Source organism: Ascidiella aspersa, chromosome 1, assembly GCF_963924565.1.
Source record: "Ascidiella aspersa chromosome 1, kaAscAspe10.2, whole genome shotgun sequence".
In the NCBI taxonomy this organism is placed as follows: Eukaryota; Metazoa; Chordata; class Ascidiacea; order Phlebobranchia; family Ascidiidae; genus Ascidiella; species Ascidiella aspersa.
The window spans coordinates 27084828-27109414 of NC_139447.1; the positions used below are offsets into that span (position 1 = coordinate 27084828).

General features: G+C 39.4%; 3 protein-coding genes across 4 annotated transcripts in view; 1 reads left to right on the forward strand and 2 right to left on the reverse strand.

The window, feature by feature from the left end:
• LOC146169185 (putative ATP-dependent DNA helicase HFM1) overlaps positions 1-3459 on the forward strand; it is a 29024-nt gene extending 25565 nt beyond the window's left edge. Inside the window, exons 26-30 of the mRNA XM_083386315.1 lie at positions 205-317; positions 677-1658; positions 1936-2135; positions 2734-2876; positions 3153-3459. Coding sequence (XP_083242441.1) covers positions 205-317; positions 677-1658; positions 1936-2135; positions 2734-2876; positions 3153-3264 — 1550 coding nt within the window. The 3' untranslated portion in view covers positions 3265-3459. The remainder of the gene's footprint in view (positions 1-204; positions 318-676; positions 1659-1935; positions 2136-2733; positions 2877-3152) is intronic.
• An 812-nt stretch (positions 3460-4271) lies between these two features.
• On the reverse strand, positions 4272-8571 carry LOC146169187 (troponin T, slow skeletal muscle-like). 2 transcript variants are annotated; one of them, XM_083390894.1, is made up of 9 exons: positions 8496-8571; positions 8273-8302; positions 6805-6915; positions 6524-6552; positions 5719-5974; positions 5204-5317; positions 5008-5114; positions 4827-4923; positions 4272-4538 (listed from the first exon to the last, which is right to left on the reverse strand). In XM_083390894.1, exons 1-9 carry the CDS (start codon positions 8523-8525, stop codon positions 4410-4412), a joined length of 903 nt encoding a protein of 300 aa, XP_083247020.1. In that variant the 5' UTR covers positions 8526-8571; the 3' UTR covers positions 4272-4409. The 2 variants fall into 2 exon arrangements, with proteins under 2 accessions (XP_083247020.1, XP_083247021.1); XM_083390895.1 differs by lacking the exon at positions 8273-8302 and having other exon boundaries at positions 6805-6912; positions 8496-8540.
• A 4176-nt stretch (positions 8572-12747) lies between these two features.
• The window catches only part of LOC146169188 (low-density lipoprotein receptor-related protein 4-like), a 45739-nt gene continuing 33899 nt past the window's right edge, over positions 12748-24587 (reverse strand). Inside the window, exons 17-35 of the mRNA XM_083390909.1 lie at positions 24046-24205; positions 23779-23950; positions 22985-23172; positions 22602-22736; positions 22221-22402; positions 21676-21919; positions 20963-21093; positions 20731-20880; positions 19932-20043; positions 19378-19540; positions 18708-18946; positions 17535-17799; positions 16784-16977; positions 16300-16435; positions 15790-15966; positions 15409-15531; positions 14601-14970; positions 14375-14468; positions 12748-14179 (exon numbers count right to left, since the gene is read on the reverse strand). Coding sequence (XP_083247035.1) covers positions 13474-14179; positions 14375-14468; positions 14601-14970; positions 15409-15531; positions 15790-15966; positions 16300-16435; positions 16784-16977; positions 17535-17799; positions 18708-18946; positions 19378-19540; positions 19932-20043; positions 20731-20880; positions 20963-21093; positions 21676-21919; positions 22221-22402; positions 22602-22736; positions 22985-23172; positions 23779-23950; positions 24046-24205 — 3941 coding nt within the window. The 3' untranslated portion in view covers positions 12748-13473. The remainder of the gene's footprint in view (positions 14180-14374; positions 14469-14600; positions 14971-15408; positions 15532-15789; positions 15967-16299; positions 16436-16783; positions 16978-17534; positions 17800-18707; positions 18947-19377; positions 19541-19931; positions 20044-20730; positions 20881-20962; positions 21094-21675; positions 21920-22220; positions 22403-22601; positions 22737-22984; positions 23173-23778; positions 23951-24045; positions 24206-24587) is intronic.

Here is a 24587-nt window from a genome sequence, read left to right on the forward strand (position 1 = left end):
CCTGCTTGCATCATAGATCAACAGATTCAGTGTGTCTGCGATGGCTTTCGGTGTACTAATTATACGTAAGCCGTAATCGTTGGTCAAAAAGCAGCTTCAAGGCTAGATCTCAGTTGTTAACACACTGTGTGTGCAACTGTGCAGTGTGCATGTTTCATAAATAGATTAAACAATGTTATTTTCTTACGCATTTTCTGATCGAAGATGATGAAGACGGTGACCTACAGCTGGCCAGCTTGCAGCCCCGCGCTTACAAGCACGGACTCGCCAATGGATCGTCGGTATCGCAGAAACTCGCTTGCAAGGCAAGGTTTAAGGTCGGACAGATTTTATCTTTCTATGTAAAAACGAAATTATCAACTTTGATTGCAGTCATATAATTGTCGTCTTGTAATTTACCAATTATTTCACCACAACTTTTGTCCCCCAACCTAAATCTCCTTATGGTTAAGTGAAAAACGGACTACCTAAAAATTGCAACCAAAAGCGCTGCCTATATTAATAATCATTTGTATTCTCTTTCAATTAAAGATTTAATATAAATTGCGTATTCGAGCTATTTCTAACTATGCAACTTAACGATGGCCCTGATTCGTTTTGCAACAATGTAACTCGTACTTTTCAAATGATCATTTACTTTGTAAAACGCGTATTTATTTATGTTTTGTAAATTTAGACCAATGGCGGCTCAACGCCAAGTCGTATGGGCAAGGTGTTTGCGTGGAAGTCATCAAATTGTGAGCGACCCGCGTCCAACGCTACAAGCTTCACCTTCGATCAGCCGCCACTAAATGACCCTCACAGATCTAGACCACCAAAGAACAATTGCGAACCTGTAGAAAAATCTTACGGCCAAGTCGACAGGAGATACGCCCAAGGCATCCAGCGATCGCAAGGCGAAGGCGTGTTTTCAGCCCGTAAAACCGAATCTCGTAGTCAGTGTGGAGCGAAAGATGCAAGCTATAATCGAGGGTCGAATTTAGCCTCTTCAGCCATTCGCGAATTTTCCTCCGAAGTTACGGGTTCAGTAGTACGCAAAATGACTAGCACAGGACAGGGTATTAGCTCAAGCAAACCTGTGGCCGTTGAAAACAGGCAAAGTGTATTGTGCTCGAACGACGAAGGTGATTCGGTTGGCGAGGGATTGCAAAGCAGACGAGGTTTGTTTGCCATCCAAAGGCATACAGGTGCAGTCGCAGAGCAGAGGCATCAGCTATCGCGACGGTTAGGTTCTCAGGTCAGCTCTATTTCCAACACTTCATCGTTTGGTCAGGCTCTGTCGTGTAATGCGAGTGCGCGCGGCGTAAGCTTCGCTAAGCAGCAGCAACAACAAACAGACACATACGGGCAGGTTTATCAAGCAAACGCTCCACCTAGGAGCCAGTCAGTTGTGGCAGGAAGCATTTGCAACAGCTCATTTGGAGAAAACCCAGCGAAAAACTCACCTGGATTGGTATTCAGCGACCGCAGGAGTTCTACGAAAGCGAAGTCCCCCTGGTTTAAAACTGCAAGGAACAACTCTTGGGTTTCAACGCCGGCTTCTACAGAAGTTTCAGACAGATTGCCAGCCCAGGGCCTTTCGATGCTTGATCATTTGTGGGACAAGAGTAACACGTCTGCTTTTGAGGATGGAGACGGAAAGTTGTCGCCTTTTGATGGTAATAGCAGCTGATATATCTTCTTAAGTGAGTTGTTTAAGTTTTTTATTTGGAAAACTCCGTGACGACATTTCACTAACATTATTGCGTTAGATAAGCGTTTTACTTAGAACCACGAAACAAACAGTCTTAAGTGATTTGTATAATACCAAATTTAAGTACCAATATACTGTTTCTACCAAATAAAAAAACCTGCTGCATTGAGACATTAATGAAACCTCTAAGAACTTGCCTTCACGCAATTTTTCTTTAAATTACACTTATTTACGGTCAATAGGTCCAAATAACGGTCGAGAGCAATTGGAAAATTCAGACTTCCAGCCCGACATTAGTGAAGCGTCACTCGACACGTCGGATGAGCGCAACGTATCGATACGCTGCGACTTTGCCCTTTACGACGAAGAGTCGGATGATGACGCTTTACTAATGGAGGCTTGCAGAACCGCAGAGAACAAGTCACACGAAGGGACGGTGCAGGTTATATGCGGGGGCTTCCTCTTTTTTATGTTATTTCCTGGTTTCCCTTTTTCTTTCAACGCATAGGTGTCGAACGGCATTCCTGGGTTGTAGTACTGTAAAAGTGTTTTTCAAGCTTGGACAAAAGCTAATGCGAGGTTTTTATTGGACGCAAAGCATTGCTGCTTTGTCTATTAAATGTTAAAATATATATCATTTTTAGCCAGAGAAAGGGTAACATATTTAAAAAAGTTAAAAAAAAACACCTTGAAATAGGGTATTGGGTAATGGCGGGTAAATGTTTTCCTGACAAATTTGTTAAAGGTAAAATATCGCAATATTAAAATGCCAAATGTATTGCAGGAGTTTTTATCATTAAAAGTTTTTGTAGATTTGACAGATGTAGTTTAGTTATTGATGTATTGTAGAAAAGCAAAACAAAAAAAGGTTAGCGTAATTAATTCTTTGTGCGATCAAAATTTGAAATCCGCGCTTGAAGGCAGATCACTGTATTGCGTTACTGCTTTTAATTTAGTACAAGTTATACACATGTATTCTAAAACAGCCTATAATTATCGTTAAGAGGTCATAATGGTTTATTTGTAATGCTTTGAACAAGGTAATGGAAATGTCGGAGGAACTTGATGCGATGCCCAGTCTTCCAACAGTCAGCGATTCTTGTGTTCACGTCATGAATCGGGAGAATGTGAAAGTAGATCCGCTAGCTGGAGCTCTCACCAAGGTTCCTGGCGGATTCCACAAGTAGGCCTTGCAAGACTTCTACGTTTTCTAACTTTGCTTTGCATATGTTTATTACATATATTTGTCACTTAAAATTCCCCTTTACTTATTACAAAATTGTTAAACTTCATTATATATATTCCCCTCTTTTAAAGACAAGACCAAGTTGTTTTGTTTTTCTTAGTTCTACTTAGACCCCTGTTTTTGAGATTTTCCATAGAATTTAACTGAAATAAGTTATTATTTTATAACAGCCGTCAGCTTATAGTATTTATAATCCAGTTTTGTATTCTGTAGGTATCCCGAGTTTCCTCTCAAACCGACGTCAACTGACAAGAACGCGAAACAGGTCAAAGAAATGGCGGAAGCAAAGCGTATGTTCGACGCTCTGTTCGATAATTTGTTTTAAAACAGTTGACTGCTTTGTGTAGAAATGATTAATTATCGGCAAACCGGGCGCATGTACAGAGATTCTGAAGTTTATTGTTTTTTCTTGTTTTCCACATGTTGCAAAAAGTTTTCTTAATTAAATGCAACTTTTGTTTCGGTGTTGTTTTCTGTATTCTGTTCTGTGGTAAAAAATCTGTTGCTCTTTTGCAGAGTTTAGCAAACGACAACGTTGCCAACAAATTGTTTTATAAACTTACTTATGTGGCACAATGTGAATTTTTTTTTTTCTGTTTGTTTTTTATCGTTTCGTTTTTTGTTAATGAAATTGTTGTTTTAGGTTTCAATGAAATATTTTTCGTATAAATACAAAGTGTTGTATAAATACAAAGAAGTTGTAGAATGTTACCATATTGCTGTTTTAGAAAGCCTGCAAATTATTATTTCTTTAATACACGTATATACAGTATCGTTAAGACAGACGACAAGAAGTCTAACGTAGTTGTGGGAATTTCAATTTGAAGCTCTCGCAAAGAGGGCTTGCTAGAAAAACAATTTTTTTTTTTTTTTTGACTCCAGAAGTGCTTTATAATAGAATACACATTACACATTGTGTAGATGTATGTGTAATTGTGTATACAGTTTAAGATCTTGTAAACAACGTTTAGGTTTAGGTGTTTACGGCCTGGGGATGCGTTTTACTTGGTTTTCCATGCGTTTTGAAAACATCTAAATAAATTTATATATTATATATTTCACACCAGATATTTATCAACTTGTCAAATATATTAGCACTGGATTTTTTAAAATTTTTGTGTTCTATATCTTCTCATTTTCTCCACTGTATGCTCCTGGAGATTTCTGCAAGGAATGAATCAACTTTTGCCACCGATTGCTTTATTGACGTGTCATTGGATAAATTCAATCTCATTTCATCTCAATAGTACCAAATGCTTTGAATATACCAATACTAACACAAGGCACCATTGGAGTGTGCGAGACTGTCGACTGCAAGGCATTCGCGAAACGTTCGTGATCGCAATTTTAATCGCAAAAAGAGGGATGCGAGAAAAGCTAAAAGGATAGAAATGGGCGGCAATTTGCAAATGCTAATAAGGGATGGGTGCAAAACTGTACACAACGATTCGGAAAAGCTGGCGGCGGGTTTCACTTGAAGGAGGCCGCTACATTTCCGACGCCTCCGTGTCCGACGATCTTCACTTTGCCGGTGCCGGCTCGCTTCGACTTGGTGAACTTGCCCATGTACTCGTTCACGCGCTGACGAAGCTGGTTAATCTGCGGCCGACAAATGTAAATGTAAGCTTTTAAGCGCACTTATGCAAAACTTCAGTAGAATTACTATGTAACGATTTAAAAAGTAAGTAAACCAGGCTAGATTCTATTGTTGCTTGTTTGTTCAAGAGCTGCGGAGTCGGTTGAAAATAACCCTAGTCCGACTCCAGCTAAGAAAATAAACCCGATTCCGACTCCGCCCTGGTTTGTTGTTGTATTTTGTAAATGTGTAGCTGCTTAGCAAATTTAAATTTTTGTATAGTGTGCCGTACAATAGGGTGAAAGACTTACGTCATATTTTTGCCGGTTGATTCTCTGCTCGAAGTCATACTTCTCATCCTCGAGGACGTACAGCCAGTCCCAAAGCTCAGTCGCCTTCTCGCGAAGCCTTTGAAACAAGCAAAGTTTAGTTGTGCTAAAATTGTGTTTGGACTTCCATAGAATTTTCCATCCATGTAATAATTATGCTTACTTGTCAATTCCGAGATGGTCAATGTTGAGGGGCTTACGGCGATCGGCCAAGATCTTGCGCTTCTTTTCGCGGTCGGTCTGGCGCTTATTCGGCTTGTTCTTCTCGGCCTAATGTAGACAATAACAGAAACAATGTAACTTGTCCTGGTTGCCAACTAAACAGCTTGTTCCCAAACGTCACACGAATAGTAACTTACACGTGCGAGGTATCCTCCGTAGTGAAGCGACATGTTGGCGATCGCAGCCTTCTTTCTTGCTTCCTCATCCAAGCGCTTCACTTCTTCCTCCTCTTCTTTCCTCTTGCGCTCTTCCTGAAATTCATAAAAGAACAATTTTGACCAACACGAGCAGACCTTTGTCGTTAAGCTTAATTTTTATGTACATTTAGAACTACAAAGTGTTTTTCAAATGGACTGCAAGCAATGTTAACTTTTAAATTTTACTAAACTAAACCAGCAAAGCCAACTAAAAACATATTTTGTAATTTTTAAACAACAACTTAAATGTTATGCGGGTGGGCTTGCTCGATTTTAAAAGTTAGATAAATAGGCTTTAAAGTTGACCAACCAAAACCGACAGCTATTGTCAAATCTCACATTCATGTTCATTATATAGGTCATCATAATTTTAGTTATTTCAAAATATTATTAGACTTTTAACAGCCGAATTATATAAAATTCAAATTCAAAGTCCAACTCAAAGTTGTGCTCACCCTCTCCTGGGCCATTCTCTGCTTTTCGCGTTCCTGACGCTCGCGGGCCTGCTCGGACCTCTCGGCCTTGCGCTTGTCGATGCGGATCTTGAGCGCGGCCAGTTCCTCCTCGTCCTTCTTGCGCTGCTCGAAGTGCGCGTTGATAAGTCCCTGCAGCTCGCTGAGGTCCTTCTCCATACGCTTGCGGTGGATGTCCTCCAGGTCGATCAGCTCGCCATCGGGGATCTTTGGCGGCGTGATACGCGGCACCGAAAGTCTTCAAAAGGAAAGATTTTTTATTATGGTTGTAGGCCTACTGGAGGAGCTGCTTTGCTACACATCCTTTACGCCAGAGGTTCTTAAACGGGGTCCATGAACCCCTTGGGGGTATTTGAACTAGTTTTAGGGGGTCTACATGGCCTAATTGAAATGTTAGTGTATAGGTAAAAAGTAGCCTAATCAACTTTTTAAAGAAAAGGCTTTAATCGAAAATAAAACTTTTTTGCACTGAATGTTTTTAGACTCTTTTGACCGACAACAGCAGACTTATGAAGTTTATTTGTATTGTGACGTAAATTTATGACGCCATCTCTTAAAATTTCTTGCCTACACTGTTCCATGCGAAGCAAAAATTTTTTCAAGGGGCCCGCCGTAAAAAATGTTTAAGAATCCCTGCTTTACGCGAAATAAATGTGATTGAAAACGTTATATACGTGGAACTTTTGTACCAACTAGGATTTCAGGCTGTGCACTTTAGTGAAACGTGATCGTTTTTCAGCAGCAACCTTTGCGATACAAAAACAACAAATAATAATTTTGCACTTACTTGGGTGCTTGTGGTGTTTCCGGCTTGAGCTGCACGATAAATAAGACAATAAGAGCGTATAAAAATAAGCAAAGTGGCTTAATAAACGCCTATGATGTCTCAATAATTAGAAGAGGCGAATGTTTTAACTTGACCCAATTTTCTACTTCCTCTTCCCCCTTTTATCCCTTAAGATACTTGGTTAAAATGGTGTAGTGTGTTCTACAGTCCCGATAAAAGGGGTATTCGCTTAACCCTTGCGGCCCCATGACGCGTTTGATCGCAAGCTGAGATTATACTACCTCCTCTTGTTGGGTTTCCGGTTCGGGTTCATGCTCGGGTTCCGGTGTTTCTTCCACCTCTTCTTCTTCTTCAACTTCTTCGACCTCTTCCTGGGTTTGTTCGATCTCCTCCTGACGTCATCAATTCAGCGGCGGACGATGACGCATTAGCGGGTGACGAAACAAAGGTGAAGAAAGCGTGTGGTTAGCCAGCAGTTACATGCGTGCTTGGTCAATAAACTATAACGTATTTACAGTGAAGCAGAAAGCATGCACGAATGATGACCTTGCACATAATAGTTCAACAAATATGCGCTATGTTATATCAGACACTACAGCTTTTGTGGAAAATCTAAAAATATTCCTATTGCTGTGGTTTACTAGTTTAGACTATGTACAATTTTTAATATTTGTTTTTGCCTAATGTTTGATTTTATAAATTGAACGCAGTCTGCAAAAAATATTTACTTGTATCTTATCTGATGTTGCAATAAAGGTTTTCATATTACAGAAAAACAACATGACTACCTTTTTATTTACTCTCTCTATATGTATATACTATTTTCTAGCGCCATATTTAAACTGAATCTTGGCAAAAGCTACTGAAGAAATAGTCTACTTCTAATTCTGATAATTTATAATTCTAGACAAACAATGTCCAATTAGGTCATTCATTTTTAAATCGGACTACATATTGGAGTAATGTGAAATCATTTTCGCCATTGATTTACCAATAAATGAGCAGCGCCATATTCTCCAGATTGACCTATTTAGTTCTGCATTCTTTTTACTTGCCTTTAAAAGTCATCCTCTACACTTGACATTGACTCAATCGTAATACTGTCATAACTTATAGTATAGGAAATTTTCCTGGTTTAAACATGATAAAGATGTTCGTAAATCGCCTGACTAACGCACTTGGAACGATTCGCGTTTAACTTCCCCCGTTTCCTCCTCCTCCTCTGACACTTCCTCCTCGCTTTCCTCTTCTTCGCTAGTTTCCTCCTATTACCCCGCAACCCCGAGTCCAGTCATGCGCAAACGTGCGTGGTTTGAAATTAATTCATTGTGACGTATAAGTTATATGCAAAGTGAGGTGGGTCGTACGTGAAGGAAAGAAAGATGAAGATAACGTTAGATGGGTTACTTTATGTAGGCTTAAATTTAATTCAACGACGTTACGTAAATGCATGTTAAATGGAGATGTAGGCGGGTTAAAATGACGGCCGCGTTTTAACCCAGGAATCCCTTGAGCATTCCTACGAATGTACATCCCACATGACCAGTTTAGAAAATAACTGACATTTTCCCATGTGTATGTCCAAAGTGATCTGGTCTTATCATATTAGATAGACTAATGGCGTATTGAGTATAGGTGCCGAAAACAAAATCGGTCTTGACTCCAATTTGTTTCCCATATACAGTAGATTGTTTATCAGTCACTTTAAATCAAAAAGATTTAAGCGACAAATGATTTGGTTTTGTTTACCTGTTCTTCAGTGTGTTCTTTATTTTGAACCTTAACCGTTTTACAAATCGTTAAAGCCTGGGTACATTTCGTAGTGGTCTATACGACTATGGATTATACTCTTTTACCAAATTAAAAACTAAAAGAAAACATATTTAATTCTTATATTAAAACTATTATGCTGCTTAATTGTTTTAAGCTTTGGGTATACATGTTATTAGCATAGTACGTAGTAGGCATTTACCTCGCTTGAGTAATCTTCTGAGTCCGACATGTTTGCAGTAGTCCAACGAGGCGTCAAATATACAGTAAATACAAAAGTATTATATGATCCCTGGTAAAGTTATAAAGTAAGTAATAACTCGTTTGTGTGTTCTATAAGATGATTTGACGCAAGTTTAAAGTCAACAGTTTCCGTGCAACAATCAATGCATTGTTTTTGCCCTGAACTAAACTGAACGTCACCGTCTCAGTACAACCAGTAACTTATTGCGCAACTGATATATAAAGTTAGCGACGGCGCGTCGCAGCGCCATTCGCACTCGACTTTATCGACAGGCGGCGTCTGTAATTTCTCAATGCTTGCGTGACATCACAGCTCGACAGCTGTTCGGGGCAGCAGTGGTTCGAAGTGAGCCTTGCTAACTTGGGTTCTCTAACCCTGAAAAAGGCCCGGTATATGGTAATTCAGGATGATCTAGCCAAAACCTTGTACCTGTTTTCACGCAAAACATACCGTACGTCTCTAACATTTTTAAGGAGAAAAGCGTGAGCTAGGCACTTTGACACGGACGTTTTATACAAATAGGGTTAAATTTGCAGTTGCTTGATTAGATCCTTGCAGTTTAACATTTAACTCACACTTAACAACCATTTTAAGTCACAAATACCAAAACAATTGTGAAGATAGAATCTTGTTCATCGATAGTTTTAATTAATGGCACCGGTTTCGCGTTTACCAAACATACTCCTCGACTGTTTTCTGTCGAAATAACCTCCTCGAAGCAATAACGCTACATGGAACACTAACAGCCAATTTAAACTTGATGTTGAATAAAGTACAAGATGTTACTGTTCTAAGTGAGGACTCAAAACGAAATCATACTTGCTTAGGCGTTTCTCGTGGTTAATAAACCCCCAAGGGTCCAATCTTCTTTCCCTTTTTTCTCATTTCTGTCGTCACGTTTTGACGGATGACGTGATTCGGCGATAATGACATTAGCACCATTGAAACTTTACTTTACAAATCAAATGGAAAAATAGAGCTCACAGTTAGACATCGCTGTGCTCAACATGTTTTCGAGTATGAGAAGTTTAACCTGGACAAGCGTTGAGAATTTTACAACATATAAACATTGACTAATAAACCTAAACATTAATATTTTTCTATGGGATACAGATGTTTTCAAAAAAAAAAATATATATACACGTTTTATTTACCTCTATTTGACTCAAGGATTTTGCAAGTCCGGCTTTGATAACATTATTATTTGTTTATTAAACAGATTAATCCACGAATACGAAGAAATAATTCTGTAGACCTTTCCTATCATAAAAGAGTATAACAAAAGTAGAATGATATCCAAATGTTGCAACACATTATCACATAGTCACATACCAAATAAAATTACTCAATATCTTAGTTAGTTGCCAACATGTGGTGATAACAGACTGTAAATTAGGTTAATACTGTATGCTGGTATAAATAACGAATAGCTATACAATAAATAAAAGTTGATATGTTTCGAAAAGAAAATACTAAATATTGGAATCGTGAAAACGTGGAAAGACAGGGTTCCAAATGAATGGGCTGTAAAGAGTCCGATAGGCGCAATCCAAAAATAACCACCTTCGGGTTGCTTCGGTGGGAGATCAGACGCTGATTGGTCGCTAATATCTGCGAGTGACGTAGCGCAAGTGTGTCATGCGAACAGTTGTCGGCACTCGTCACCCCGACAAGCGTCTACGTCGCTGCCTGTCGAGCCAGATGCGTTAATGCGCCGCATGCCTGCATGTCTGCATGTATGGCAAAACGGCATCTGTCACACAGCAGCATCTTAGTTGGTAAGATTCGGAGTTGCTGTGAACATGTAAAGCGCTAAATCTTGAATAGCTAAAGGATTTTGTAGCAAATTTGGAATAATTTTTTTTAACCCATATGTAGTTTGAAAACATAAGAATAAAATCCCTCTTTTGAGCTTTCAAATCTCCATTGAGTTTGTCACTGCGACGTCACACTATTTAATAAACCACCGTTATTTAGTGGGATTCGCATGTTAAATAAATTAACATTTTAAACAGCAGTTGTGGACTCTATAGTGATTAAACGTAAATTTTTTTAAACTTTTTTAGATATTCGTTGGCAAAGCACTTCCCTATATAATGTTTAAACTATCGCGCAACAGCAATTAAGTCTGCATAAATAGGGTTTCGAAATCTGCAAAATGACGTGACAAACGCATACATTTATGTTGGGTTGTGGGATAGTCTTTCCCTATTAAAATGTTTCAGGTTTGAATTAAGGTAAGGTAAGGTGGTGTTTAGTTCAGTTTATAAAGCTTTCATTGTGCAATAAATAAGTAAAAAGTGACTAGGCCTACGATGGTACTATTCCACAATGCTCGGTATTTAATAAACCCGAGATGTACGTTATTCAAAACGCATTACCTTTTGTTTAAATATACTCCATGATTGATTGATATGATAAAAAAATCACAATTAATTTCAAGCTTTAGTGAGGTTAAAAACAACTATGCTGTGGCCATATGAGTTACATATAGCACGTTCACAGCAACCAAAAATGCACATTTTTATTGCAAAATTCAACTCCTATAGTAGCCTATACTTACAATATTTGGACAAATGGGCTAAAATATTGTGTTAATTTTGGTGTTCAAGCATGCTCATTGCTCAACCTAAAGTGCAATGGAATAAATTCATACAAACAATGTCTTATAATGAAATTATTTATTAATCTGATATTTAAGCAGAAAAGGTTTCGAAAAAACGTATGCATTTTAATTAGTTTTAGAAAGTTTTAAACTCTATAGTGTTATTGCCTCTATCATTTTAGTTTTAGCCTTTACAAAAATGACAAAAAAAAAAACAAAACAAAAAGTTGAATGATTTTTCTGACATCAGCCACGTTGAAAATTTTTTTTCAAGTTTTCGTACAACGTAACTTTAAAAAAATGTCGTGTAGGGCCTGGTCAAAAAAGGGATCTGAAATACAATATTATATATAATACAAAGTGTGACTTATTTTACAAGATTGCTTTAAATTTCCTTAGTTTGACAATCTGGTAAGAGTAAGAATAGGTAATAATTGTATTAAAGTATAATTTAAGAAAAAAAAATTGCCGACCCCTGCCCTAAACTAAAGAATACTCCACTCTTAACTAATTTCTACTTACACCCTTGAGCATCCAACAGCCATTCATTAAGCAGAAATGTTCAGCAAAAACATAAAAACGCATTATTAAAGTGGTAGTTTATAAACTTAATGGAAGAAAAACAAGGAACTGATGCTGACGTTGCCTAAGGAGCTTGGGGCCGTGGTAGTATCAGTTTCCGAACATTTTATTTAATAAAAAAACAACAGCAAGGTTGATATCAGAAAATAAGGGGAGATCATAGAGTAAAAGAGAAGAAGGGTTAAATAGCAAACTCAAATATCACTGTGTTGTTATGTTTGAAAGATGTTGACGGAACGTATGTAAATTTATCAAGTTGCACTATTTAATCAATAGCGTATTTTAGAAGCTAGTTAAAAGCTACGCGGAATGCTTTTCAATTTCGAGAAAAAGTTCTCGATATCTTGCAACATTGTATTTTATCTGTAAAAGTGATGTTAGGAGACAATGACCTCAACAACCCAACTAAAAAAGTTTAATTTAACGGCAAAAATATAGTAATGAATATAGTAACTCCAGTAAAGGTTTGCAATAATTTTAGTTTGAAAAAGGTGCTAAAAATACCATCTTTTAAAGAGCTATCCTAGAGTTAGATGTATACTGCTGAATTGTGGTTAATCGTGTTTGATATATTAGTGTTTTATATTAATATGAGAAAATAAATTGCCTTAAAAAGATCACTGATCACTGCTGCTTGCATTCCAGCAGTATTGCTGTGACACTACAAAACGCGATTTTAATGAATGATTTCAGCTGATTTCTGTCGCAACTTTTATTCCAAAGTCACTTTTATCAAATGCTTGAGGCTTGAATATTTCTGGCTATTTATCTAGTATGATGTGTTCCTTTCGGATTGGTCTGTTGATCAATCATACAAAATATAATTAGAACTTGCTATTAGACTGGTTGCAAAACTTATGTTTCTAAATTGATGAATAAGAGGGCGTCATTTATTTTATGACAGTGTAATCCAAAAAAATATAAAAGTAACTAAGAATCGATCGGTTAAAGTGGCATCAACTGAACCCTATCGACACATACAGAAACATCAGAATCCATACAACAAAATACAATAGCAAGAACTGAAACAGCAATAAATTTATTCACGGAATATTTTAAAATATAAAAATGCATTAAAAAAACAAAACATAACGAATCGCGGCGGTGATAGCACTCAAGTCACTTGGGCACGAAATGCGTGTTGCGAAACGTTTCATTAAAGTGAAACAGAAACACAAGAAGGGGTGGTCTAAGAACGAAGGTAGACTAAAAACGCTATAACACGTAACACTGCTGTTGAGGGGAGTGAAGATCAATGGTAGAGACAAAAGAAAAGTCGGGGTTACAACAACAGCAGAATAAAAGCTGGAAAGGCACGAAGGAGGCGGTGGAGAAATGCAATTAAACCACAATGTGTATTTAGTTAGGGTTCTCTGTGATGTAACAGTTTCGTGAAGTTCACGTTGTGGAAAGGCTGAAAACCACGGCTGGCACATCGGGTAAAAACCCACAAATTTGCCTACGAAGAAGATGGCCAATTTGTCTAGGAACGAAAAGCAAGACGATAAAACAGTAACTTCGGCGGTGAATTTTTGGGAGTCGGTTCGGGGAAAAGTAAATGACGTTTACGTGACGTATGCATTGTATTGAAGAAAGCCGCGACCACGACATTGGCGCTGGCGAGAAAAGACTTGTCACGGCCTGAGATATACAATACAAGAAAGTAACTTTTTTTTGGTGCGTATGAAAAACAAAACAAACCCAAAAGACATTGCTCTATTCAGGTTGCGGAAAGCGAGTTAATTCCGATTAAATCAGATCGCCCGTTTCAACGTCAACGTTGGCGTCATCAACATCGGCATCGTCATGCTCGAGCAAATCGGGCACGTCACTTTCGATGACGTCATCCCGCTCGTCCTCGGACAACATTGTGCATTGAGTGGTCGTGCTTACTTTGGGCTGTTTGTCGACTAGGTGACGCAACAAGCGGTTGCTGGCGATTGCCTTGATACCGCTGAGCGAGTATTTATTAGAAGAAGCAAAGGCAACGTCATCCTCGTCCGCACTACAGCTGGAACTGCTGTCATTGTCGTCGGACGCCGGCGGCGTGTCCAGCAAGGGGTATCCACATGGGGGCGACGCCGAGGAGTCCGTGTAAAACTCGGTAGGTGGCACCAAACCCGCGGTGCCCAGTTTGCGGCTCGGTGTCATTTTTGGTGGCGCTTCCAGGGTGGACACGGCGCTGTATTGGTGATGCGTGGGCTGCTCGTCGTACACCTCGATATCGCTCACGTCAGACGCGTTCTGCGAAAGGTCGGTGGCCGCCGTCGAAGCAGCGCCGGTTATAAACGACTTGCTCTCGTCTGAGCAGGCTCCGTGGTGGGCGTCGGGTCCCTTCCAGAAGGTGGACTGGGGCGCTTGTTCCATGAGCGGCGGTGTGCCGCCTCTGTTGGCATGGTACGTCGGGTTGCCGAAAATACTTACGGCGTCCTCCGAACGTTTGCGCTTAAACCTCCTGAATGGTGAAATGTGTTTGGTTAAATTTTGTCTAAATACTTGAGAGTTAATGTGGTGTAGAAACAAAATGCGGCAGTTTGTGTCGTTTTATTTAGCAACTCAAGTATAAGTTAAAGTCAATATATTTAGGGTTAAATAGTTTTTCACCTAAAAAACATGGAAATGCTTTATAAAAATCAACCTAAATAATTACCTCCACATTAAAATTGCGCATCCGGCAATAATAATAAACACGATAAAAGCTGCTCCAAGAAAAGCTCCAACAAGTCGGACGATGTCAGAAGCTCCTGAAAAAAGCCCAAAATTAAGTAAGTCGTAATAACCGATCTGCAATACCAATTTCGGCCTAACAACCCCAAATCACGAAAAAAACAGTGACATATTGTTTTATATAAAAATATAAAATGAAAATCGCTTACCGCCTCCACTCGATCCGCTGCTAGGTCCCAACATCACCGTTGTAGCTGCACCGCTTGAACTGTTGCCCTTCGCTGTTGATGACGTCGAAGAAACGATGACGTCAGCCTTGCTTGTCGTAGTCGGGGGCATCGGAACCAGACTGCATTCGCGAAGAAGCGTCTCGGGGTGATCCAGCGGCGGTGCTTTCCCGTCTTTACCCCCAAGGATGGACTTGTCCTCGGCGCCGACGGTTGGGGCGGGGGCTATGGGGTCCGGACAGGCGCAGACGTATTTGATGGGCCCCCGCATCAGGCACAGGTGGGTGCAACCCCCGTAGCCGGTAGCGACATCGCAAGGGCTCGTCCCCACTTGACGCTTAGGGGAAACCGCCTGTTAAAATATATATTTTATTTTACAAGAGTAGGATAAAAATTACACTGTTCAGAAATAATTTTGTTAGCTATGATAAACCCGTTAATCTAAAGAGATATTGTTTTCGAGAGAGCTCTCCTGTCATTGGTGTCTGACAAAACGATCGCAAGACAACTTGTTTTTAATCGGAGTCATTGTTAACTCATTTGTTTGCAAAGGCCAATACGCTTTTTTAATTAACATTCAGTTTGCTATATGCACAAGGTTGGTCATTACGCAAATGCGCACTACTTTGGGCGTTTTTCATTATATTCGTTTATTTTACAATATATGTATTTAATTAAGTCTCCCTCATTGCTTGCATTTAAGTCCTAGGAATTTGTGTGGGTATTAGCCAAAGCTCGTTTTATGATACACTTTTAACACAATCAAATGAAGAAATAACTCTACCCGTACCTTAATATCCATCACATCGTCGAGACCGCTGATCACCGTGCTTCGTTTGCTTGAGGTGAAAGGAGAAGACGCCTTGTGGACGCTATTGGTTTGCCAGTCGGTCCAGTACAAAGCGTTGTTAAGCTGCATTACATGAAAACTGTACTTAGACAAGAGTAACTATGGTCCTTGCCAAACTGGTTATTACGTTACACACGACTGGCGGTTCAATAAATAGGACAAAAAAGGTTTGTTGTTGTGGTTTAGAGTTGATATGTTACGTGAAACAAGGGCGACTTTACTTAACTCATCTTTCTTTTTAGGAAATTCGCTATCGCGTAAAATTAGTACAACTGTCATTTACCAAACCGCAATAGACAGCTTTAAAATGCTCTGGCTTACATATGTGATAGAAAATCCGTGAGGGATTGATGGCACGACGACTCGTCTTTTCCTGCCGTTAAAATCGCAAGTCTCAATCCTGTTCAACTCCTCGTGTGCGTCAATCCAGAAAATCCTAGAGTTCTTGTAATCGACTGTGAGGCCGTTGGGCCACTTAATATTCTTTCGTACCAGAGTCTAGCCAACAAAAAGCAAAGTATATATAAGCCATAGAGTATACGTCATTTTTAAAATGCGCAATGTGTCTAAAACGTCTCCAAAAGTAAAACAAAAGCAAAATAATGAAAAGCATAATTGATATTTTTATATTCCAGCTAGAAAAAAAGCTAATTGTATTAAGCTCCCTTTTACCAGAAGATATTTTTGAATTATTTTCCACTAGGTATGATCAGCAATTAGGAAAAACGACAGGATTTTGTTGTAATGTCTTGCGTTGTTTAAAAAACTAACTTTTCTTGCTAAGACAAAAATAAAATTTTAGTGACAGTCGCCCCTAACCGCGTCGTTAACCTTTCTTCCTGTGCCGTCCATGAAAGCTTTTTCGATTCTTGCTTTTCCACCCCAATCAGTCCAGAAGATTAGACCGCGTGATGGGTGAACAGCAAGGGCACGGGGTTCGTCAAGGCCCTGATTGATGGCCACTTTTCTGTAAAGCAATACACTCGTTAAGAGTATGGCGACAGCGTCAGCGTCAGCGTGTAGTATTAAAGCGTCAAGTGTTAAATTTATCACAACCTAAATTCGAAAACTAGCTGCATCTAGATAACAAAATTGCACAAATTTTAGGCGAAACTTGTAAAATAAACCAAGTGGAACAGGGACCTTACTATATTGAGAGAAGAAAATTGAGGTAATTTTTTTTCAATGTTTAATTTCGCGCCTTTATATACCTAACAACAATAACACATCACGTGAGAAATACATAACTAAATTCTTAACCGATTACTGTTTCTTCACAGAAAAAAAACAAAATACAACAGTGAAAGGCTCTTACCTGCTGCTGCCGTCCAAGCGAGCCACGGAAATTTGATTAAGAGCAGCGTCGGTCCAAAAGATGTTGTTGGCCACCCAGTCGACTGCTACCCCGTCCATGGTCTTCAGGCCGCTCGACACGATCGTCTGTACATTCGAACCATCCAAACTTGATCGCTTGATTGCGTCCAAGTACACATCGGTAAAAAACAGCAGCTGAAAAAAAACACATAAACTCAGTCAGCATAGTCGGTTAATATGAAACAGAAATTTAAAAACACCGGGAGCTTTACAGAATTGAACGATAAATTATGTAAGAACGGCGTAGAGAAATATATTCCGTAGCGAAATGAGAACTCACGACCTCGGCCATATCGGACCGTCACTTTACCCCACATATGTGTATATAAGTTTCGTGTTGGTTATAATAACCAAAAGCTCGTGTACAGAAAAAGCGTGGACATTGCAAAAAATACAGAGTTTTTAAAATATATAAAAAAAACATGTGCAACTTCTTATCTTTGATTCTTTAGCTAACACCATCGCTGTCTTAAAACGTCGCAATGTTCTATTTCGTATTACATTATGAGCAAAAAACGCGTTTTCACTTATCTTGCATTGCCACATACTTGAAAAACAGGACAATGTGCCCAAAGGCAATTCCCTTAACAACCTTATGAATTGATTTAAGCTGTCTGGTCTTTTAGTAGAAAGCGGTCAGAACATTTGTACAAACTCTTTATACTTTAAGGTCAAAATATAATAAGGCGCACCTGTTTGTCGTAATGGTAATCGAGGGCAATCGTATTCTCCATTTCGCCGATCGGCAGTTCGACGTACTCGCCGCGGTCACTCTCCAGCGAAACGCGTCGAATGCTGAGGCGTGTGGCGAAGAGCAAGTACTCCTCGGGCGCAGCGGCGCACGTTCGGCCGTCTTCCTGCAATCGGATTCCGGTCGGACAGGCGCACCTGAACCCGAGGTTGGCGGTGGGACTGCGAAGGCACAAGTGACTGCAACCACCGTTGTTCACGCCGCACCTGTAATTAGAGTAGATAATTCTGTTAGGAATGTCTTGCTGAATCATGTGAAGGGAGAAACGTTATTGCTTGATATAGTAAACCGAAAACCGTCGCAGACTCACCGAATCTGTCGATCAATGATGCAAGCAGGGCAGGCTAGAAAAACAACTAGCTTGCAGTGAGGTTCGAACTCACGACCTCAGTTCATACCGGGACGGTCGCTCTACCAACTAAGCTACATATGTTTAGAGAGGGGCGAGTCGAGAAACAACCATACTCCAATGGTTGCCACATTCTGTTAGTACAAATTGCTTGTGGTGTTATTACAGTTAACACCTCCACATCAGGTGCGGATAGATGGGGAAGTGGGAGCACAACAGGCCATACCCTAAACTACAGGCAAATTTTACTACAAAAAAAAAGCGAATTCCCCGCCATTGTTTTACCATGTTGTTTGTCGCGCTATACTTCCCGGCTTGTCACTCATAAACGTTACAAAGTGTCTATTAAACTAGACTATAAATGCCGCTATTTAAAAAAACTAAGGATATCTCTGTTATGTGACTAATGAGTTACGTATCCTTTTAAATTCTTTTGCCAATTTAAATCAAATAAACACAACTGTTTGGCGCTTCATGCGATTGGACTGAATTTCAGCCGCATATTTTCGAGATCAACATGTGTGCAATTTGCCTCCAACAAAACAAAAATCTTAGATCCGCCCTTGCTACCCCCACCAATACACAATTTTTTTTAAATATAACTATTTTATATTAGCAAAAGGACATTCGTTTATACAAAAAAGAACAATATAACCCCTAAAGCTGTGTTTGGCGATATAAACAATATTTGGAAACGAAAGAAGCAATGTAAAAACAGTACGCTGCAACTAATAATTAAAAAAACTAATCTTTGGCAAAATGTACCTGTTGGTTCCATTAACGTCCATGGCCACTGCTTTGATGCCCATCATTCGCGGCATGTTTTCTCGCACCACGTCAACTGTTGTGTTGTCGCCGGGCTGTAGCGACATCTTGTAGATGTTGCGCGTCTGCCAGTCGTTCCAGTAGATGGCGCCCTCGAAAAACGCCAGGCTGTACGGGTGAGGTGTAGCCGTGTGCAGCGAACGTCGATTGTTGCCAAGCAAGTCGGAGCACTCGATTTTCTACAAGTTAAAACAGGATTTTGGTAAGCTAATTTAAAATAAAAGCTTTGCAAGTAATTTTAAACAACGCTGGCTACAAGCCATGGTAGAGGATATTTTCTTTTCGAAATCAGCAACAATCACTTGACAGCTTTCTTTGCCATGTTTGCTCCTTCTACCAGTAAACGAGTTTTCTTCTTCCTCCAGTAGTCCCCCTTATATTGACCTAAAGTACCCTAACCATTGAATGATGTGTGTTACTTGCTTTGTAAATTGCTAAACGGACAATATTTCAATTTATTCCAAATTTGAAAGGTCTTCTTTAAAAGCTTCTAATTGCTTTTTCATCGATGACAATCACGGCAACAAAGCTCGTAAAATTTTCCGACCTAACTGTTTGAAAACTAGCGAGGAGTTTCTCCGCAGTATTTAAAAATAACGGATTAACCCACCTCTGTTTGTGCATCTCCCCATATCACCAGTCCGCCCTCCTCGTCAATTGTGATGGCGTTTGGCCACTTCAGGTCACTTTCGATGATAACAGAGCGATTTGATCCGTCCAGACCAGCACGTTCGATCTTCGCGTTCTTACCCCAGTCCGTCCAGTACATGTATCTGTTACAACAAAAAAAAAGGTAAAAATTTAGGATTTTGTCAAGTGAATTTAGGATATTTAGGTGAAGTAGTTCGAGGGCTTATGTATGCTCAAATTTGCGTAATTATTTGCCTTATAATCCAACACATTGTAGTAAACAAGTTCTTAAAAAAGATAAAATCACAGCGAAGTCATCTCTTATTAATATTAAGTAAAGTTGGAGTATACATAACATCTAAAGTGATAATCACTTCGTTTAAAAACAAGTTAATTTCAGGCCGAAATCATTTGGTGATGCACTTTATTGCACCAATTTCAATTGTTTCACTTCGTTTATTCTGATATGCATTCACATTTCTAAAAGTCGAGAGGAAAATTCAGCGAAAAAAGAACATGGAAGTGGTTACTTACCCGGCGCTGTAGAACAGTGCGATGGCTCGTGGTGAGTCAATGCGGTCGCTCAGTAGAATACGTTGCTGTTTGCCGTCCAGCGAAGCCACGGATATCTGGTCACGTCCGTCGTCTGCGACAAGCCGAACCATTGTTAGCGAGATGTGTTGTTACACAAACAGCGCGCGAGACACAAGTCTAACATTTCGGTTACCAGAAACGAATGGAAGCCGGGACAGTCCAGAACGGCGTTCGGTAAAAGAATGTTTTGCAGGCACGTCGTACTGGCAATTGTTTTTGGTTAATTTGTGTAACGATAACCTCAGGTTTTCCAAGATTGATTTAAACTATACATAAAGTGATCCACAAAAATTCCCATGCGTTCAGTTAAGATATTTATTTTACTTTAACCCCTGCCAGAAACTAGTGCGAAAAAGATATAAGAAAAATAAATTGTTGGTTTCTGGGGCATTTACTGCGGTTTAATAGGTTAGCTGCTCCGGAATTGTTATGTCCTCTATTTCAATTAGTGGTAAATAATTGGGAAGCTTAAAATTGCAACAGTAACAAACTAGTTTGTCTGCTATGAATATTTGCACAAACCGTCTAACATCTGAAAACTCAAGAGTAACACTACATCGAACTGGAGAATACCACAGTTGATTTAACTTCACACAATGTTTTTATTTAAAATTTGATTTATAAAGAAAAACGACAATATTTGATATTGGACGCGTTTCAAACACACACACACACACATGGTTACTTGTCAAAATAATATTTTTTTGTTACTTAAAAAAAAATATTTTTAAAAACATACCGGCCCAATACAGCAGTCTTCCCACGTGATCAAGCGCGATTCCGTCAACCGTGTCAAGGCCAAAGCCAATCACAACTTCGCTCGTTGTCGGGTCGACCAATGAGGAACGAGTGATTTCCCGCGAACCCATGTCGGACCAGTAAATGTAATCTGGAAAAAGGTAAAACAATCGGTTGAGCATTTTAGGTTACATATTTCCAAATCTTTAATACAAAGTTGGTATTCATCTTACTTTCCACTGGATCGACGGCTACATCGACCACGTTCGCCATGTAAGCGTCAATGGGTAGCTTTACGTCAGCAGAGTAGGGTACGTCTAGGGAAATCACCCTGATGTCTGTTCGCCGCGCGATTGCAAGGAACCTGGATAGTCAGGAATTTATTACTAGGCAAATTGACTTAGATTACAAAGTATTGCCCGTTTAGGTGTTAATGTTACGACTGTTTAAAAGCTTTGGAAGCAATGATAAATCATTAGGGGCATCTATTTTCAGATCTAGATTCTAAAATCACAAAAGCATTTTCGGTGTTCCTAATTTAGCTATGTCTCTTTCAATTTTTCAAGTAAAAATTTTTGGTATTTATATTGTTTACTGGACCAAAATTATGATGTGGGGACAATATTTTTTCACGTATTCCAGAAAGAACAAACCCACACCTTTACTCAACTGAAAATTGTTAATGATACTTCCGTTTAAAATCTTTAAAAGCAATAATAATGCAGTAAGAGCATTTATTCTCAGACCTCCTTCATAAAACTGTCACATTTTTCTGTTTGAAATTTAGCTTCGTCTCTTCAATGTTAATCAAGTTAATATTTCTGGTATTTATATTGTTCACTGGACCGATGTGAGACAATATATATGTCACGTATTCTTGACATCACATACTTACGCCTGCACACACAGAGTACCCAGATAAAGAGATTGTCCAAACCCAGCTTACTTGTTCATTTTGGTGTTGCACTGCTTGTCGTCGGTGCCCAGGGACAGGCCAGTGGGGCAAGCACAGGAGAACGGTGTCCCATCTATTGTGAATGGTGCGTCGCCGCGGGTACTGAGAAGGCAAAGGTGGGAGCAGCCCCCATTCCTTACCGAGCAGGGATTAGGGGAGATGGGGTGCGCTTGACCGAAGAAACGGATGTCCATCGGGTTGTCCAGCTTGTTTCTCAGAACTTTCTTGTCCTTACCTTTAGTTAAAAATACAAATCGGTTCAGGGAGAGTGTTACGAGGCAGTGATTGAAGTATGGCTATAGGTTTTTGATTTTAAGCCTGTTTAAATTTTGTTTGTATTGGAGAAGAACCATTTAAAAATTATTCATATTTTCTATTATTTCGAAAGTGCAACTTCAAACTTCATATAAAGGTTTGTGTTTACACAAAAACGCAACGATATGGCTAAGATCAATTTATATTCTGTCGCCACCTCTAGATATAATTTTCTCCGCTATATAAATTATCAAATAAATAAAATTACCAAAATTACCAACCTGTTTCTTTATCGGCACTATTAATCGACCCCAGATCCCAGTCGGTCCAATAAATCCTCGTCTCGTCGATGGTGATGCCGAACGGATGAGGAAGACCACTAAGTATTACCCTCCGGTTCTCACCATCAAGATCGCAAGATTCGATTTGACGGATATCTCGTCCGGCGTCGGTCCAGTATAACCTTTATAGAAATTTTGTTTTTAAGGAACATCTAACAAATGACAGACAGTAGCGCAAACAAGAATTTGATACTCAGTCGTTCACAGCTTTGCTCATAGCTATACAAAACACATTTGCTTATAAGAAAGAATAATCCCTACGGGAATGAACTCAAAAACGTTCGAAGGTTATAGAGCAACATTTTCCATGTTTATTCTCACCGGTCAGTTGCGTAATCAATAGCCACGCCATTTGGCCAAGTAATTCCAGTTGATACAATGGTTTTCCGACCAGCTCCGTCCATCCCTGCTCGCTCGATCTTCGGTTCGGTTCCCCAGTCGGACCAAATCATAGTTCTGTAAAAGTTACCATACTCATTTTATGACGTTCAAAATGTTAAGCTTTAATTATTTAATATCAGCTACAGTACACAAAGATGTTGGTATTTGCCTAAACAAAAACATTAGCCTGTTAGTCTAGAGAGTAAAACCATATAAATGCATAGCTAATGTTTATAAAACAAAATTCCAAAATGATCGAATCCATAGTCGTACTTAAATATAATAATAACAGTGGTAGCTCTCAAAAAAATCAGTATCATTACCCGGACTTTGGGTGCACAATTATTCCTCTTGGTCGGTCCAAACCAGTCCAGACCAGAACGCAACGCATTGACCCGTCCAGCAAGGCTACCTCTATACGGTTTATTCCGGAATCGGTCCAGTACATCTTATTTGTCACCCAGTCGATTGCGATTCCAACAGGAGATACTAGACTCGTGCTCACCAGGACCTTGAGTTAATCAACATGTTCAATAAACTTAATTTAACATGTTACAGGCAAATGTTACGGCAAAATAAAAAACATCTCTCCCGTTTTATTTGGATGAATAAAACTGAATGCAATCAAAACACTGTTTTAGGTAAAACCAGTGTTGTAAACAAGTCATTGAAAAACGGCTTAAATCCAAGTCAAGTCTTTCAAATAAATAACAATTCCAGTCTCAGTCTTAGTCATCGGTTACCCAAGTCAAGGAAGTCCCAGTCAAGTCATAATTAGAGCAAATCAACTTCAAGTTCATTCCTGGTTTAAAAAATTAAAATTTAAAATATTGGCGAACTCGTCCGATTATGAGCAATAACTAAGAAAAAAAAACAATATCAACGCTGCATATGAAAGGTAAGTTGTGCAAAAAATAAAATAAATATCCATAAATACCCAATAAAAATATTGCCTATAATGCAAAAGACATTTCAATCCAAGTCATTTATCCAAAAGACAAGTCAAGTCATTTTGCTCTAACGACTAAAGTCAAGTGAAGGGATTTGAAAACAGTGACTTAATTGCACGTAAGTCAAGTCATTCACTTAAGTCATAACAACACTGGGCAAAACCAACCTTTGCGTTGGTTCCGTCCCATTCCGAGCGACTAATCGTGTCCGCGTCGATATCGGACCAGTAAAGGTGCCCGGCTGGTCCCTGGCTATGCAAGTCCAATGCGATCGCTCCGGTCAGGTTACGGATCGGCAGGACCGTGTCGGCGCGTTCAGCACCATCAAAGGATATCCGTCTGTAAAAAAGGATCAAAATCAGTTTTTGCCTGAAGAGGCAAAACCAACACGAGGGCATACATCAGCAACAGTTATGTTTCTCAGCGGCACCAACCTGATGTCAGTCTTGCACGTGAAGACGAGGAAGCGCTCGATGTGCTCGGCGCAGTGAGTTGTGTTCACTGTACGGAAGCCGGTGGGACATGCACATGTTATGCCGCCTGGTCTTGGCAGACACAAATGACTGCAACTGGCATTGCTGCACCAGTTTGGGCCTGCACATACAAAAGTAAGATAATCAAATCGTGAATTTTGTTTCTCAATGTGTTTTATCAAGAAAACCAAAACACAGCTTGTATGTCGATAACAAAGCCAAACTGATCGAGTACAAAGCACCTTTAGTGAGACGTTTCGATACGTTCGTGTACTATAATCATCGGTGTCGATTTACTCGATTTATTTGACATTGCTATTCATATTCAAGCTGCATTAGACATATGTGCAAATCCCACCCCAAAACACGGCGTTTTATAATAATTAAGACTGACGAAAAGATGTCAGAGTTATGGTGAATGACATTTATAAATGCCTCTAAATAATTTCATGTTATCGGTGGTTTCCGTAGAACAAAGTGATTTTTACTGAATATGTGTTCAC